At 39.7% G+C, this 18,292-nt stretch overlaps 1 protein-coding gene across 1 annotated transcript in view; it reads left to right on the top strand.

Annotated features, from left to right (window-relative positions):
- The first annotated feature begins 17,103 nt into the window (after positions 1-17,103).
- Positions 17,104-18,292, top strand: part of LOC149445026 (IgGFc-binding protein-like) — a 136,621-nt gene continuing 135,432 nt past the window's right edge. Inside the window, exons 1-2 of the mRNA XM_089654295.1 lie at positions 17,104-17,279; positions 17,992-18,229. Of these exons, the coding sequence (XP_089510421.1) occupies positions 17,104-17,279; positions 17,992-18,229 (414 nt within the window). The remainder of the gene's footprint in view (positions 17,280-17,991; positions 18,230-18,292) is intronic.

The raw sequence follows: 18,292 nt of genomic DNA, 5'->3' as shown, positions 1-18,292 counted from the left end.
AAAGAACAGACTATTGGAAAGGTGTTTAGTGGAGTTTGTTTGCAGTAAAATGTAATTGTAGCAGGAAATGGAACAGGTTAAAAAAAAGTAGAGGTCATTCTATGCCAATGGGGCAGTCCTGACTGGATGGTTCATTAGTGTTCTATGGTAGATTAAACAGGCAGGGCACTGCCCAGGGAGCAGGAGGATGAGACTGTGTTGGGCTAAAGTTTCACTTCCTGCCATACAACAGGAGCAGTGGGTTGACAACCCTCTCACTAATCCTGTGCTTCAGCCGTTAGTATCGATGGTGGAGGGGTTGATTGCTTGATCTCTAACAAACCCACTATGGAATGCTGAAAATGCAGAAGGTGGCTGGCGAATCTGCACTGGTACACTGTGGCTGCCACTGCACTGGTGGGCAAGTGCCTGGATGGCTCAGCACTCTAGCCTGGGTGTCTATTCTCTTCCCCAGCTCTGGCACCAAGACCCCTGAGTCTCCCTGAGCAGCTCAATAAGAGTGTCTTTATTCCTCCCTAAGGCCGCATGGCCCCCGGGGAACTACAGTTTCCTCTCAGCTGCAGAGCAGTGCCACCTGTACATAGTGAAACTACTGTACACTTCCCACAATACTTTTTTAACAGTGTCTCCTTCACAGTTTGATGCTGTCTAATGGAGCATATGCAGTGTTAATAGGAACATAGTGAACCTAGTGAATGGATATGCTGGGACTTGTCCCACAAAAGTAATCTGCGATGCTCGTCTTTCTTTTTCTATTAAAGGGGCCCATGTGCTAGCACCGAGCTACACTAGTCATAAACAGCATCAGTATTGAACAACATCAATATGAAACAATGAAATGAAAAATCCTGCAGGAGCTCCTATGAAGTCAATGGATGTCTCAGTGTATTTCCCCCTATGTATAAACACTCACTAGCCACTTTATTAGGTACACCTGTTCAATTGCTTGGTAACACAAATGCTAATCAGCCAATCACATGGCAGCAACTCAATGCATTTAGGCATCTAGACGTGGTGAAGACAACTTGCTGAAGTTCAAACCGAGCATTAAAATGGGGTAGAAAAGGGATTTAAAGGATTTTGAATGTGGCATGGTTGTTGGTGCCAGACGGGCTGGTCTAAGTATTTCAAAAACTGCTGATCTACTAGTATTTTTACACACAACCATCTCTAAGGCTTACAGAGAATGGTCCAAAAAAGAGAAAATGTCCAGTGAGTGGCGGTTGTGTGGACGAAAAAGCCTTGTTGATGTCAGAGGTCAGAGAAAAATGGGCAGACGGGTTTGAGATGATAGAAAGGCAACAATAATTCAAATAACCACTCGTTACAACTAAGGTATGCAGAATACCATCTCTGCACACACAAGTCAAACATGGAAGCAGATAGGTTACAGCAGCAGAAGACCACACTGGGTGCCACTTCTTTAAGCTAAGAACAGGAAACAGAGGCTACAATTCACACAGGCTCGCTTGGTTCGATTTCGCTATAGATGGTTGTGAAAATCCCAGTAGATCAGCAGTTTTTGAAATACTCAGGCCAGCCCGCCTGGCTCCAACAACCATGCCATGTTTAAAGTCACTTAAATCCCCTTTCTTCCCCATTCAAATGCTCGGTTTGAACTTCAGCAAGTCCTCTTTACCATGTCTAGATTCGTAAATGCATTGAGATGCTGCCATGTGATTGGCCGATTAGCAATTTGTGTTACCAAGCAATTGAACAGGTGTACCTAATAAAGTGGCCAGTGAGTGTATATGGTATATATGGTGTATATGGTAAATATCTGGCCCCTGACCTGGAATTTTCAGCCAGCTAAATGGTGGGGCCCAGTCTTTAAGGCGGTGCCATTTTTACAATCCTTTTAAAACTCTGCATGCAGTGATTTTGGAGATATTAGCTAGATAGGCAGTCTCACCCTTTATTGATCTGCTTAGCAGTGGTAAAATCACCAGAGCAGCAGCTGATCACCAGTCTTGGTAACCCAGTAAACCTTGGTCTGGACACTCATCTTTCTACAGCCCCTCTAGCTTTGTCTTCAGGAATTTGGTCTTCAGCACTGCAGCTCTCTATAACTCAGTCCCCAGCACTCTGGTCCTCAGGCTGTTACTGGTGTATGGAAACACTGGCACATGGATATGTATCATTCGGGTCCCTGCATAGCAAGAGCACTCTCCATCCCAAAGCCTGGGGAAATCTCTCTCTCCTCCTGCTCCAGGGTTTTATGTACATTGTGGTCTGCAGCCTCACTCATCACCACAGCACAGTGCTCCCTGAAAGCTGAATTTCCCATGACCCTGTGTGTTTGCATCATCAAAACTTCTTAACCCTTGCGCAGTGGTCGATTAAACCATGTGAAGACCCCTAGGCCGTTGAAACCTTGGAGCCCCTCTTGTAGGTTTCTGGAGGTCTTTGCGCATGTGCTCTCATGGGATAACATCAAACTAAGTAGTGTGCAAGTTGGCTGCTAGATGGAGATAACCATCACTACTGTACATTACACGTACGTAGGTTGCAACAAAACCTTTTTTTACAAACTGACAGCTGAGAGAAGATGAGCTTATAAGAGTCAAACTACAATGTGAACTTGATGTCTATGGATTATGTACTTAAGTTATTATTGGGCACATTACATTAATACAACATTTTCTTTATAGAGTGTTTAAAGTACAATATTTTGTTTTTTTGGGTTGTTTCATTTTTTCTATCTTTTGTAAACAATTTAAGAAAGATTCATTGTAATTTTCTTTCAAGATTAAATCAATATTATTTTGATCTGTTGTCCCTTGGACCCTTAAACGGCATGGGTCCCATAGGCCAGTGCTTACTCTGTCTATTTAGTAATCTGGAAATGCCCTTGCAGATATTACTGATGCTGCAGATACCTCCGGGAGGGGGTGGGGAAGCAGGTGAAAATCACATACAGCCCATTCATAGCCAGCAGCACAGCACATTGGTAGGAAATCTCAGCTTCCAGTCCTCCAGCCAGCCAAGTACCCGGCTACACAAGAGTACACTTGGCTGTCACCCCAATCACTGGGCCCCAAGCATCTGTGAGCATCACTTTTAGACTTTTGGAATGCCTTTATAAAACAATACTGCAATAGGGAGAAGAAGTGATATCCATAATACCCTTTTATTCACAAACATCTCTTACAGCTTGTACTGGGAAGAGTTTTGTTAACCACTTCAATACCAGGCACTTTTACCCCCTTCCTGCCCAGGCCAATTTTCAGCTTTCAGTGTTGTCGCACTTTGTATGACAATTGCGTGGTCATGCAACACTGTAACCATTAACATTTTTTATCATTTTTTTCACACAAATAGAGCTTTCTTTTGGTGGCATTTAATCACCACTGAGGTTTTTATTTTTTGCTAAATAAACATAAAAACCCCAAAACTTTTGAAAAAAAAGCCATTTTTCTCTGTTTCTGTTATAAGATTTTGCCAATAAATAACATTTCTTCATAAATTTAGGTCAAAATGTATTCTGCTACATTTCTTTAGTGAAAATGCCCCAAATTAGTGTATATTATTTAGTCTGTAGGAAAGTTATAGAATTCACAAACCATGGTATATATATTTCTGACAATCAATCAATCCTGATGTACTGACGGCCCATCTCATTTCTTGAGGCCCGAAAATGCCAGAATAGTGCAAATACCCCAAATTACCTATTTTTTGGAAAATAGAAACTCCAAGGTATTTAGTAAGAGGCATGGTGAGTTTTTTGGAGGTTGTAATTTTTTGTTACAATTTTTTGGAAAATGTAGAAAAAAAACTAAATCAAAAATTTATTTTTTTACATATTGTCACCAGTCCAGTACAGCGTTATTATATAACTGGTGTGGCAGTGATCAGGGACACTGACTGGTGACAGTATGTACAAAAAATAATAATAATAATAATAATATTTTTTTTTAATTTTTCTATTTATTTTAATTTTTAAATTACATTATTTTTTTCTTTTCTTTTTACTATTTTTTTTCAACACACTGTGACCAAAGCAATACAATGTTACCATAGTAACATTGAACTACTCTGGGCAAGTGATCAGGATTTTTTTTTTCTTTTCTGCACATTATGATTGCTAATACCAATGTATTTCATTGATATTTGCAATCATTATTACTGAATTAAACTGATTCATTCAGTCTTTTGTTATGATTAGCTGTGATTGGGCAAAGCTCATCACATGATACAGATGGGCTGTGATTGGCCCTATCTGTGCCAAGTGACTGCTTTGACCAATCACAGCTAACAACACAATTGTATACAATGGGTGGCATGACAGGAAGCCATCCATTATATATATTTGACATGTGATCTGCTATGATTGGTCACAGCGGTCATGTGACACTGGCAACGGGCTGGTGTAGTGATATGTCATCACCTGTGTCCCGTGGATGCGTGAGCGGCTTCTTCTGACAGAACGTCATATGACGCCAAGTCACAAGGAGGAGTGTCCCACCCGGCCGTCAATCTGCTATAGGCTGGGCGGGAAGGTGTTAATTTAAAACATAAACATTTTTACAAGCAACAAAGAATAACACAAAATCTTAAAGCCCAATTCTGGGCTTGGAATCACCTCCATTTTCTTCTCCTTCCATCACCCCTCATTGGAGTACCTACATAACCATAAAATAAATCTGTATGCTGTGATATGGGGTGATTAAATTTTTTTAGTGAAGACCATGCCAGTCTGAACTGTGTTTTAATGGCACAGCAGCTACTTTTACTGAAACAAAGGCAAAGCAAAGTTCATAAGCAGATTTCCAATGCAGGGGTCTTCAACAAAAACAATGAAAAATGCTAGCCCATCTGGGTACACTTCAGCAGTTCCACTGCTGTTAGCATTCCTGAGCACAGGCTCCTCACAGCAACTTGCTGTCTGGGCCCACTCCTGGCCTCCTGCCTAGCCATTCCTCCCACTTTAATTGGCTAGGGGACACACACCCGTCTCTGGTTACCCTGCCTTTATTATCTGCACTTTTCTGGCTCTGGGCTTGTGATAGCTTTCCTGCTTCCCGGCTACCTCCTTGAATCTCTGCCAGTCCCTGGTAGATTTGTTTGTTGATCCTAACTGCTGCACTAATGCTGAAGCAAGTTGCATAGTTTGCAGAAGGGAAGATGTTTTGTTGCTGAGTACAAAGTTCAGACATTCCAACACTGAATCTCCAGGGGCAGAAATACATTTTGATCATCTTTTCAATGTCAGAAACTGAATTATAGGTGTTCAGGGAATGGCATGAGGAGAATTTAGAGAAGGGCTTTATCAGACACTCAACGTCTCCTGTAGGATTAGCTCTGTTCTTTGTTGAGAAAAGGACTCTGTGCATCGATTGCAGTGACTTGAACATAATCACTGTTAAAAGCTGTTATCCACTTCCCTTCATTGCTGAAATGTTGGAAAGACTTCTTTCTGCCAAAGTCTTTACAAAACTAGACTCACAAGTGGGGAAGCATATACAGGCAGTCCTCGAGTTACGAATGACTCGTACTTATGTACAGGGACAAACAGGAAGTGAGAGAACAACTGTCTCTAGGAAGAAAAATTCACTTCTGTAAGAGTTATCATGGGAAAAAGGTGTCTCCACTAAAGATTTATCACCAATCCTTGTTTCTACAACAACTCAAAATTTTCAAAATCCAATTGTCACAGGGACAGAAAGTGAGATGAAATCTGATGAACAGGGGCACAGACAGCAAAACAAACATTACAGAGGTGTAAAAACATAAAAAAATTATCTGTTCCGATTTACTGTACATACAAATTTGACTTAAGTACAAACCTACAGACCCTATCTTGTTCATAACCCGGGGACCACCTGTAACCTTGTCCTCATTCGTCAAGGAGACAAATGGAAAACTACCTTTAGAACCAGATATGGGCATTTAAAGTCATTGGTTATGCCTTTTGGACTTTTCAATGCTCCTGCAACTTTCAACACTTCATCAATTATGTTTTTCAAGATTTGTTGGACCAGTTTGTGATTGCGTATCTGGATGATATTCTCATCTTTTCTGATAATCTGGAGGATAATTGCAAGTTTGATTGTACAATATTTAAAAAAGAACCAACTTTATATAAAACTGAACAAACTCAGATCCAGTTCTTGGGATATATTATTTCTCTAGAAACAGTGAGTATGGATCCCAAGAACATCAAAGTAGTGGTGGATTGGCCTGCCCTTTGAAATGTTAAAGAAATTCAAAGATTTATTAGATTTGTCAATTTATACAGACAATTCACAGGAATCTTCTCTAAGGGAACAGCACCAATTGCGCAGCTGCCAGCACCAATATAGATGCATCCCGATCCTGAACTTACCTTTATGGCAGACATTCTCTAAGTGTGCCCACTAAGGTCTGATGCACAGTGGATGTTAACATTTGCCCAAATGGCTACATCCAGGAATGTGGATGAATTGTAAATGTCCTTGTGATAGTTAATTGTTTTTGCTGATATGTGCCCTTTTTCCTGATTTGCAATATATATATGTAACGTTATTGCTCTTAGAAGTAAAAGTAAGTTTTCATCTCCAGTGAACATCAGAGAAGAAATGGTCCATTGGGAACCAAATGTGACACATAAGTATAAAAAGCTTTTTAACTTTAAATGCACCTGAAGATGTCATTTTTCACATTAAAGTCTATCTGATCATATCATCCACAGGACTCTGTCCCCTTGCTATAATAAAAATGAGTTATCTGCTTCTCATAATAAAGGGAAACCTTAGTACAATATGCAGTTGTTTGTTCAGTATCTATAGCAATAATAAATATCAATGAGTTGCAAATGTTCACATTCATGTTTAGGGCATGTGATTAAAAAATATGATAAGAATAACATTTATTACACAGTTGTTCATTTTTGTTATCAAGGCCTAGATATGGTTACATTTGCTGCATTAAGTCATATAACTATATGGGTGTAATGGAAGTAAATGGGAAGATGAAGTATAAGAACTGTAAGCTCCAAAATATGTGTTTTCTGAAAATATTATTTTCAGATTGGTGGACACTACTAACATTGAAAGCATATTATGGTTTAAAATGATGCAAGAATTGGAGTTTGCCTGAAGAAATTTCCAGCTGTCTGTCTTGTCTTGCCATTGCTGCCTTGTTTGGTTTAAGTCAAATTAACTAACGTTGACTCGCAAATTATAATATACTACTATGTGGCTTCCAACCACTTACTTTAGTCTGAAGCTGCAAAATATAATCACTGTAGTGGAATGAAAACATTTAGACTTACACCTAGAATAGGGAGCTTAGAATAAACAGTTTATCACAGTTATTGGAGTCACCTTTGATATATTAGTACAATGCAGTCATATCACACCTTAAGCAACTCTTCTCCAGAGTGAATATCTGTAATCTATGTAATCGATTCTCATAGCTGAGGTCCTCCACCCCCCTTATTAAATTTTTTGCCCTTCTGTAAACTCCTTCTACATCAACAACTTCTTTCTTGAGGACTGGAGACCAAAACTGAGCTGCGTATTCAAAATGAGGCCAAACCAGTGTAAGATGTAGAATTATTAATTTAACTTTGAAATGTATGCCCTTTTCAATGCATGACAATGTTATGCTAGCTTTGTTAGCTATGGTTTGGCATTGCATGCTATTGCATTATGTGATCTACAAGCACCCCAGATCCTTTTCAATCACACACTAGGGGAGCCGTGCCAATATGTATTTAGCTTGTGTATTTTTGGAACTCAAGTGCATAACTTTTCATTTCTGTCGGAACTGTTCTGGGCTCACAGAAAAAAACAGGAAGGCCTGAACTTATCATCTCTACATGGGCATGCTGGAAGCCATTTTGTTCTGTATATTCTATTTTCATGATGTCTGAACACAAATCTTAAGAGCAAACATTGCAAAGTCGTTAAAGCTTATGTTCCCAGGGTATATATTTGAGGGGAGGTACGGTGGTACCAGACAGCTACAAGATAAAGACTAGACATGATACCAAGTTCAAAGATAAATGGAGTACATGTCCAGCTTGAACAAAGGACAAAAGAACTGTTCACAATGATTTTTTTCTCCATGAACATCTGGGAAAAAGTTCATATTAAACTTTACATTGCATATGGTGTTATTATTACTTGACAGGAATATTTTAACCAAAAATGTCAATTGTAATATTAGTATTGCATGAAGTGAATACTTGCTTACTTAAGTAATACAGGTTTTATATTGCTATATTCAATTTCAATGTACATATATATTTTTCTATCTATAATTGGTTGTAACAATTAATACATATTGGTATATTGTGGATATTATGTATTTAACATTCTAAATAATTAGTTTGAGTTCATTATATTACAACTTTGGTATGTTACAGAAGACGTGAAATAATAAGAAACCTCAATACTATATCTCAACAAATGTCTAAGCTATATAGTTAGATTTTTTTCTCTAGAATCACTTAAGGTAATATATTATTTGCAGTGACATGGGTACTAGTCTGTCTGAAACCAGCCCCATCAGAAGGGCAGTTATCTTTACAGTAATAATCATGATGTTCTTACTATCCAAGGTTAAAGGTCAACCTTTGACATGTTACAGAAGACATTTCAGAGAAACCCCAAATCATTCCTAATCCTATACTACCCCCTTCAGGTAATCAAAATCAATTAGTAGAGAAAATAACACCTAGTCTGATATAATTTCTAGGTGAGATAAGCTTTGCCCACCTACATTTTTTGGGGGGATAAAAGTAGGAGACGGACAGAGACGGGAGGACACATCACCAAAAAAGACAGGACATCACAAGACAAGACAGAAGACAGGGGACAACAGATGGACACAGACACACCCTGAAGTGAGCTGACTGAGAGCTGACATCACTGATACCATAGAGTCCATATTGATAACTATAACTTTCATTTTCTTCAGCTAACTTGTACTAGCCTTATACAGTCATGGCCGAAATTGTTGGCACCCTTGATATTTTTCCTGAAAATCAAGTATTTCACACAAAAAAGGTATTGCATTAACACATGTTTTGCTATACACATGTTTATTCCCTTTGTATGTATTGGAACAAATATAAAACAGAGGCAGAAAAGCAAATATGACATAATGTCACACAAAACCCCAAAAATGGGCTGGACAAAAGTATTGGCACCCTTAACTTAATATTTGGTTGCACACCCTTTGGAAAACATAACTGAAATCAGTCGCTTCCTATAACCATCAATAAGCTTCTGACACCTCTCACCCGGAATTTTGGACCACTCTTCCTTTGCAAACAGCTCCAGGTCTCTCTTATTGGAAGGACACCTTTTCCCAACAGCAATTTTAAGATCTCTCCACAGGTGTTCAATGGGATTTAGATCTGGGCTCATTGCTGGCCACTTCAGAACTCTCCAGCGCTTCTTTGCCATCCATTTCTGAGTGCTTTTTGACGTATGTTTGGGGTCATTGTCCTGCTGGAAGACCCAGGATCTTGGACGCAAACCCAGCTTTCTGACACTGGGCCCTACAGTGCGACCCAAAATCCTTTGGTAATCCTCAGATTTCATGATGCCTTGCACACAGTCAAGGCACCCAGTGCCAGAGGCAGCAAAACAACCCCAAAACATCATTGAACCTCCACCATATTTTACCGTAGGTACTGTGTTTTGTTCTTTGTAGGCCTCATTCCGTTTTCGGTAAACAGTAGAATGATGTGCTTTACCGAAAAGCTCTATCTTGGTCTCATCTGTCCACAAGACGTTTTCCCAGAAGGCTTTTGGCTTACTCAAGTACATTTTGGCAAACTGTAGTCTTGCTTTTTTATGTCTCTGTGTCAGCAGTGGGGTCCTCCTGGGTCTCCTGCCATAGCGTTTCATTTCATTTAAATGTCGACGGATAGTTCGCGCTGACACTGATGCTCCCTGAGCCTGCAGGACAGCTTGAATGTCTTTGGAACATGTTTGGGGCTGCTTATCCACCATCCGGACTATTCTGCGTTGCAATCTTTCATCAATTTTCCTCATCCGTCCACGACCAGGGAGATTAGCTACAGTGCCATGGGTTGCAAACTTCTTGATAATGTTGCGCACTGTGGACAAAGGCAAATCTAGTTCTCTGGAGATGGACTTGTAACCTTGAGATTGTTGATATTTTGCCACAATTTTGGTTCTCAGGTCCTCAGACAGTTCTCGTCTCCTCTTTCTGTTGTCCATGCTTAGTGTGGCACAGACAGACACACAATGCAAAGGTTAAGTGAACGTCTCTCCTTTTTATCTGCTTTCAGGTGTGATTTCTATATTGCCCACACCTGTTACTTGCCCCAGGTGAGTTTACAGGAGCATCACATGCTTGTAACATTCTTATTTATCCGCAGTTGTGAAAGGGTGCCAATACTTTTGTCCAGCCCATTTTTGGAGGTTTGTGTGACATTATGTCGAATTTGCTTTCTTTCCTCCCTTTTTTTGTTTTGTCCCAATACACACAAAGGGAATAAACATGTGTATAGCAAAACATGTGTTAATGCAATACGTTTCGTGAGAAATACATGATTTTCAGGAAAAATATCAAGGGTGCCAACAATTTCGGCCATGACTGTATCTCCAGCTAAACTGTTTAGTCTGATAATGGTTATGGTTAGCGCAGGAGTTGATGTGAAGTAATTTTAACTACAGTGTAAATTATCTTCATTTCAGTTCTCTGGAGGAAATTCTATTTTAGATATCCTTGAAGCTAATTTTATCTTCTAGTCAATAGTTTAGCCGGATATATACTGTATATGACAAAATAGACAACCTAGTGTAACAATTGATTTTGACCTCAGATAGATTCTAAGCTGATTGGATTGGCCTGTGTATGGTATTCTTAATCAATTCATACTAAGGTACTACTTGAGCTTTGAATATCTGGTTGTAGAGAGATCACGTGGTCGATTTGCATAGCCATTGGCACATGTTACTGAGCTACTGAGAGTTTCTTACGTTGCATTTCTAGACAGTTGGTTCTAATTCATAAATATTTGAAAGTAATTGTTGGTTTGAATTTCTAACAATTATTTTGGATTAGATCATTGTACTGTTATTCTAAATTGTTTATTATTTATCATCACCTATTGTATTTCATGATCATTTTGCACTGAATTTTATTAATAATAATATATTTTTGCACATTATTTTTTTTATTTCGTCTTCTAGCACAAATAAAGAACTCGGTTATCAGTTATTTATGAAGATTAGTAGGGAATCTCCCTAATTCTTGTTTTCATAAATTATATACTGATTATTTTCTCAGAGCTAAAGTTCTGACATTTCCCAATGGTATTATTATTATTATTATTATTATTATTCGGGATTTATACAGCACCAACAGTTTGACCAACAGGCCATTCAGAGAATAAGTCATTTATCATTACTCTCTGGACTCCTTCGTAATCAGTGTCCTATCTATGAACATACTATTTCATCAACTCCAACAGACCTTTTATTATAGATTAAGTAAGTACGAGGTAAAGTATCAAATGCCTTAGCAAAATCTAGATAAACTCTGTACATTGGACTTTCACCATCCATTTTCTCACATACTTCCTCATAGAACTGTAACAGGTTAGTGTCAGAAGATTGGTCTTTCATAAATCAATGCTGGTTTGTCACACACAAATTTCTATATAGAGTCCCTTGCCAGTCCCTCAAATACCTTTCATGCTACTGATGTCAGACTAACTGGTCTGTAGTTTTCTGATTTGAATCTCACCCCTTTTTGTACATTGGTACCACCTTTGCTCTATGCCAATCAGCTCTACTATTACAGTTAGGAAGGTGTCTTTAAAAATTAGAAATAATGGCTTTACTATAATTGAACTAGGTTCCCTAAAGACTTGCAGGTATTAGCCATCAGGACCTGGTGATTTGTTTACATTAGGTTTCTCCACTATTTTGTATGTGGTTTTCAGTCAATGACCAAGATTCCTTTGGTGACACAGCATTAATATCACTGTTAATATTTAAAAACCTGTCTTTTTATCTGTAAAAACGGAAGAGAAAATATTAATTTATCTGGCTATTTTCTGTCATTTGTGACCAGTTTCCCATGTTGATCTGGTAATTTGTTTTGCTAGAAAATTACTCAGAACCCCCAAATATTATATTTATACAGTATTTTTAAGCAGAGGCCCTAGAAAATAAAATAGTGGGTGTTGCAATTTTTTTTTATGTCACACAGTATTTGTGCAGCAATTTTCAAACACAGTAATTAATTTTGAAATAGTGGAAAAAGAAGCGACAACAGTACAAAAAATATATACTAAAGCTGCAATCCTAACCAAAAAAAGTAAGTAAAATAAATAATAAAGGAGTGCGCTAAATAATATCACACATCAAAACAAATGCATAAATAAACACAAAATGTCCATAATAATGGTGATGAAATCCAAGCCACCATCCAAAGTGATAATCAAGTCTGTAATCTGGTATAAATCAGAAAAAACACCGTGCACAAATCCACAACCAGATGAAATAAATAAACTCACCAGAACTAAATGCTGATAAAATTATAAATCAGCATAATAGCGGTTGCCCTGGGAGCGATGATCTTCAGGGATATCCGGAATATTAGGAGCAACAAACTGCAATCAGCACATATGGAGCAGCCGTATATCAAGTGGTCATCATACCTCCATACATATCGATAATGCTCGGGGAATCAAAAGAAATATCATGGTACAGTACGTTTAAAACCATAAATACTTTATTACCACATCAAGTATGCACTCACAAAAATGGTGCCTATGCCGACACCGGCAGTAAACAGCCTCTGAGATATCCACTATGAAATGCAAGGACGAGCCTCACACACTGCGGTTTCACAGCCGACAGTCCCGAGGAATGTCCTGACGTCACATCCACTAGGCTACGCCCTATGCGTTTCATCACTAGACACACTCCGCCCCTTGAAGACGTCTAGTGACGAAACGTGTAGGGCGTGGCCTAGTGGATGTGACGTCAGGACGTTCCTCGGGACTGTCGGCTGTGAGATCGCGGTGTGCGAGGCTCGTCCCTGCATTTCATAGTGGATATCTCAGAGGCTGTTTACTGCTGGTGTCGGCATAGACACCATTTTTGTGAGTGCATACTTGATGTGGTAATAAAGTATCTATGGTTTTAAATGTACTGCACCATGATATTTCTTTTGATTCCCCGAGCATTATCAATATGTATGGAGGTATGATTACCACTTGATATACGGCTGCTCCATATGTGCTAATTGCAGTTTGTTGCTCCCATATTCCGGATATCCCTGAAGATCATCGCTCCCAGAGCAACCGCTATTATGCTGATTTATAATTTTATCAGCATTTAGCTCTGGTGAGTTTATTTATTTAATCTGGTGGTGGATTTGTGCACGGTGTTTTTTCTGATTTCTCCAAGATTACAGACTTGATTATCACTTTGGATGGTGACTTGGATTTCATCACCATTATTATGGACATTTTGTGTTTATTTATGCATTTGTTTTGATGTGTGATATTATATAGCGCACTCCTTTATTATTTATTTTACAGTAATTAATTTAATGCAAAAAACACAATATGTAACATGATTTTTTGTAAAATATAAAATATGATGTTATGCTGAGTAAATAGATACCTAACCTGTCATGCTTTAAAATTGCACACACTCGTGGAAAGGTGCCAAACTACGGTACTTAAAAATCTCCATAGGCGATGCTTTAAAAAATTTTACAGGTTACCTGTTTACACTGTGTTCCAAATTATTATGCAAATTCTATTTAAGTGTCACAAAGATGAAATATTTTGTTTTTCAGTTTAACTCATGGATGGCATTGTGTCTCAGGGCTCTTTTGATCACTGAAAACAATCTCGAACACCTGTGATAATTAGATTGGCCCATGAGCCCAATTTAAGGAAAAACTACTAAAGGACGGTGTTCCACCTTATTAAGCAGAGCACCATTTTCAAGCAATATGGGGAAGAAAAAGGATCTCTCTGCTGCCAAAAAAAGTGAAATAATTCAATGCCTTGGACGAGGTATGAAAACATTAGATATTTCACGAAAACTTAAGCGTGATCATCGCACTATTAAGAGATTTGTGGCTGATTCAGAGCACAGATAGGTTCGTGCAGATAAAGGCACATTGAGGAAGATTTCTGCCAGACCCATGCATCGGATCAAGAGAGCAGCTGCTAAAATACCATTACATAGCAGCAAACAGATATTTGAAGCTGCTGGTGCCTCTGGAGTCCCACGGACATCAAGGTGTAGAGTCCTCCAGAGTCTTGCAACTGTACATAAATCTTCTATTCGGCCACCACTAACCAATGCTCACAAGCAGAAACGGCTGCATTGGGCAGAAAAATACATGAAGACTAATTTTCAAACGGTCCTGTTCACTTATGAGTGCCGTGCAACCCTGGATGGTCCGGATGGATAGAGTAGTGGATGGTTGGTGGACGGCCACCCTGTTCCAACAAGGCTGCGACATCAGCAAGGCAGTGGTGGAGTCATGTTTTGGGCCGGAATCATGGGAACAGAGCGGGTCGGCCCCTTTAGAGTCCCCGAAGGTGTAAAAATGACCTCTGCAAAGTATGTGGAGTTTATGACTGACCACTTTCTTCCCTGGTACAGAAGGAAGAACTATGCTTTCCGTAATAAAATCATCTTCATGCATGACAATGCACCATCTCATGCTGCAAAGAATACCTCTGCATCAATGGCTGTTATGAGGATAAAAGGAGAGAAAGTCATGGTGTGGCCTCCATCCTCCCCTGACCTCAATCCTATTTAGAACCTTTGGAGCATCCTCAAGCAAAAGATCTATGAGGGTGGGAGGCAGTTTACATCCAAACAGCAGCTCTGGGAGGCTATTCTGACATCTTGCAAACAAATTCAAGCAGAAACTGTCCAAAAACTCACAAGTTCAATGGATGCAAGACTTGTGAAGCTGCTATCAAATAAGGGGTCCTATGTTAAAATGTAACGTGACCTGTTAAAATGTTTAAAAAGTTAAAATGTTGTAAAACGTTTGATTGAAATAGCTTTTGATTTCAGTAAATATGCTGCAAACACAACAAATGACAATTTTCAGTTCTTTACAACCTATAAAGTGTTTTGAAACTTACTGTGCTTAATAATTTGGAACAGCGCATTGTAAGTATTTTATGTTTAAAAAAAATACTGTTATCAATAGGAGGTTTGTTGAATAAAATTTGAATTGTACTAATAGTTGATAACATGAGAATTATGCTGACTGTTATTTACATCAATTATTTAGGTAAATGAGAAAAATATAATTTGCATAATAATTTGGAACACGGTGTATAGTTACAAAGGATGTATAGACCTAGAAATTTTGCTCCCACTATAACGTTTGTGGCAATACCTCACATGTGTGGTGCAAACACGTATGCATTCACCACTGAGTGTGAGCATGGGGGGGGAAGAGGGTGCTTACAATTTTTTTATTTTATTTACTCTATTATTTTTCTTATTTTTACACTGTTCCTTTAATTTTTATATTGTTTCTGTAAGACCTCTCTCTTCTATGCTGGAAAGCATGAGATAAAAAAAAATTGATCTCAGGCTTTCCAGACAAAAACTCTTTACATCTGTCAGAACCAGAAGTGATGTCATGACGTCGCTTTTGGCCCCCCAGGACCATAGAGTTGGCCAGGGTCACAGAGCCGATAACAGCTGCTTAGCTGCTCGGATTACTTTTGCATGAAAGAGAATTGCTGGGGCTAAAAAATTATACTTGAATCATGGTTGTAGCCTCAACCCTGATCCTGGTATAACCACTTCACTAAGACATATATAATATTGCCGGTAAGCAAGCAGCTAATAACCCTTTGCCTGTTGAAAAATTTGAAAATAATTTTCATGATTTGTTGCACTTACTGTAACAATGTGTTTTTTGTATATTATTTTAGCTAACCTGATTGCTCCCTTGCATATATACGTATATGTTGCTTCCTTGTAAATCTGGAATGCCGAGGGTGTCTCCTCTAGTTTGTGGTATTTAAAGTCCTGTTTTTTTTAAAATGTATTTTTTTTTAACTCTAGAGTTTAGCCTCACAGTAATTTTGTTCTGTCTTGCGTGTGTATGGATCTTCTCTTGCTCTGTTAGCGGCTTCTAATCCAGGTATTAGGAAAATATTCCTTATATTTAATAGTTTACTATAGTTGCCCATAGCTTCTGGATGTGTGTGTGTGTATATATATATATACTGTATATAGACAGGGCTTTTTTCCAGCTGTAACACGGGGGGAATGCACTTCCGGTACCCCCGGCACTGAATTTATGTAATAGCAAAGGGGGCTTGGGTGTGCTGGAGGGTCTATTGGTATTGGCTGCTGCAGGATCTATTGTTGCAGGGGGTCTGTTGTTGCTGTGGGGGATTTGGTGTTGCTGGGGGGTCTACTGTTGATGGCTGTTGGATGAACTACTGTTGTTGGTGGGGATCTATTGGTGCTGGAGTAGATCTATTGTTGTATTTTTTGTGGGGGGTAAATTGTTCCTATGGGGATCTATTGTTGCTGGGGAAGTCTATATTCTTAATTTTTTCTGGTCTCTGATTGTGTGAGGATCTGGGACTTGACATCTGGAATCTGCTGACCACCAATCCAGTAGGACCAAATGAGTCTTCTGCCTGGAGTGGAGAACTGAGCTACATATCTTAATCTCTTGCCAAACACAGTAGATGCCATATAGACCACTCTTATCTATTCGCTCATTTACATTCACCAACAATAATCTTTAACCTCCCTAGCGGTTTTCCCGAGTCTGGCCCGGGGTTAAATGTAGCTGTCAAAAGTGGTAACTCCGAGCCAGACTCGGGGTTGCCGCAAAATACTAACCTGGTCCTGCGATCCGTGTCCTGCAGCCGCCTCGAGCCATCCCCTCCGACCGTCCCCTGTCTCCTTCCCGGCTATCTCACGCTGATCTGTGTGATCAGTGTGAGACAGCCATGCTGTGCCATCGAGGGGCGGGGCTTGCAGGAGGCGGGTGTTTTAAAAATAGACCTGTGTAAAAATAAAATGTTACTCTAGTGCATACATTGTAACATTACCTCAGATATATCCATAGTGCAGTTTTTCAGTTTCTATGACTAAAAATGGTTTTGCACTCATGGCTTCCAAAAAGCATCTCGCTAGCACCAAAGCTGTTTATGATGAGCTAGCAAACAGCGACAGTGAGGAGCTACTTGAATTGAGCGATAGTGACTCATGTGGAGATTTGTCTTCAGACACCTACAGTGAAGACAGCACCGAATCTGAGATTGACATGAATGATCTGCGAATGTGGTGCTGTCAGGAATGGACTGGCCAGCAATGGTGGGACTCACCTGCCTTTTGATCTGCAGTACCAGGGCTGGCCAGCGGGTGCTCCCAGCAATCAGAGACTCAACCTTTCAGCCAGCTAACACCTGGAACTGATGATACTGGTGTATTTAAGGGATGGCCAGACTTGCAGACTCTGCCTTGGTGTTGTGTTTGTCCTGGGCCCTGTATCTGTCCTGCATCCTGTTTCTGTCCCTTTGCTACCTGTTCTGATCCCTGGCTTGTGACCCTGACCATCCCTCTGCCTGACCCTCTGTACTACGCTGCTTGCTACCTGTTCTGATCCCTGGCTTGTGACCCTGACCATCCCTCTGCCTGACCCTCTGTACTACGCTGCTTGCTACCTGCTGAACCTGGCCTGTGACCCCGACCATTCTCCGCTTGCTCCCCCTGTACCTACCTGCCCAATTGATATTGACTCGGCCTGCCTGACGACGCTTGCTTGTATGTACTGTTATCTGTGGGTGGTTGGTTGGGTTTGTTTGCACTGTATTATGTTTAGTATTGCACTGCGTTTATGTTTGTATTGTTAGTGTTAATAAATTACATTGTTAATCACATATCTAAAGTCTGCGTTTCCCTGCTTCAGTCACACACCTCTGGTCATACCTGGGAGCCCTGACAGGTGCACTATTGATTGTGGTATGTCAGCGCTGCCAAGATTTCCGTTTACCAGCTCACCTGGCATGAAAGTCCACGTTGAAGGTGACAACCCCTTGGCGTACTTAGAATTGTTTCTGACCGATGAGGTTATTGAAATAATCATGATGGAGACAAACAGTGCAACAATTACCTGCCCCATACAGCAGGTTTTCACAAAGCAGAAAGTGGGAACCTGTGACCAAAGAGGACATTTGGCTGTTTCTCGGCCTTATTATTCTTCAAGGAGTGGTGGGGAAACCACTGTAGAAGTGGTATTGGACCACCAACAATATGCTTGCCACGCCGTTCTTTGGCACAGTCATGTCGGTGTACTG

The sequence above is a fragment of the Staurois parvus genome, unplaced genomic scaffold (assembly GCF_062004578.1).
Source record: "Staurois parvus isolate SC_StPar_1 unplaced genomic scaffold, SC_StPar_1.0 ptg000750l, whole genome shotgun sequence".
Taxonomy (NCBI): Eukaryota; Metazoa; Chordata; class Amphibia; order Anura; family Ranidae; genus Staurois; species Staurois parvus.
This window is presented reverse-complemented; position numbering and strand designations above follow the sequence as displayed.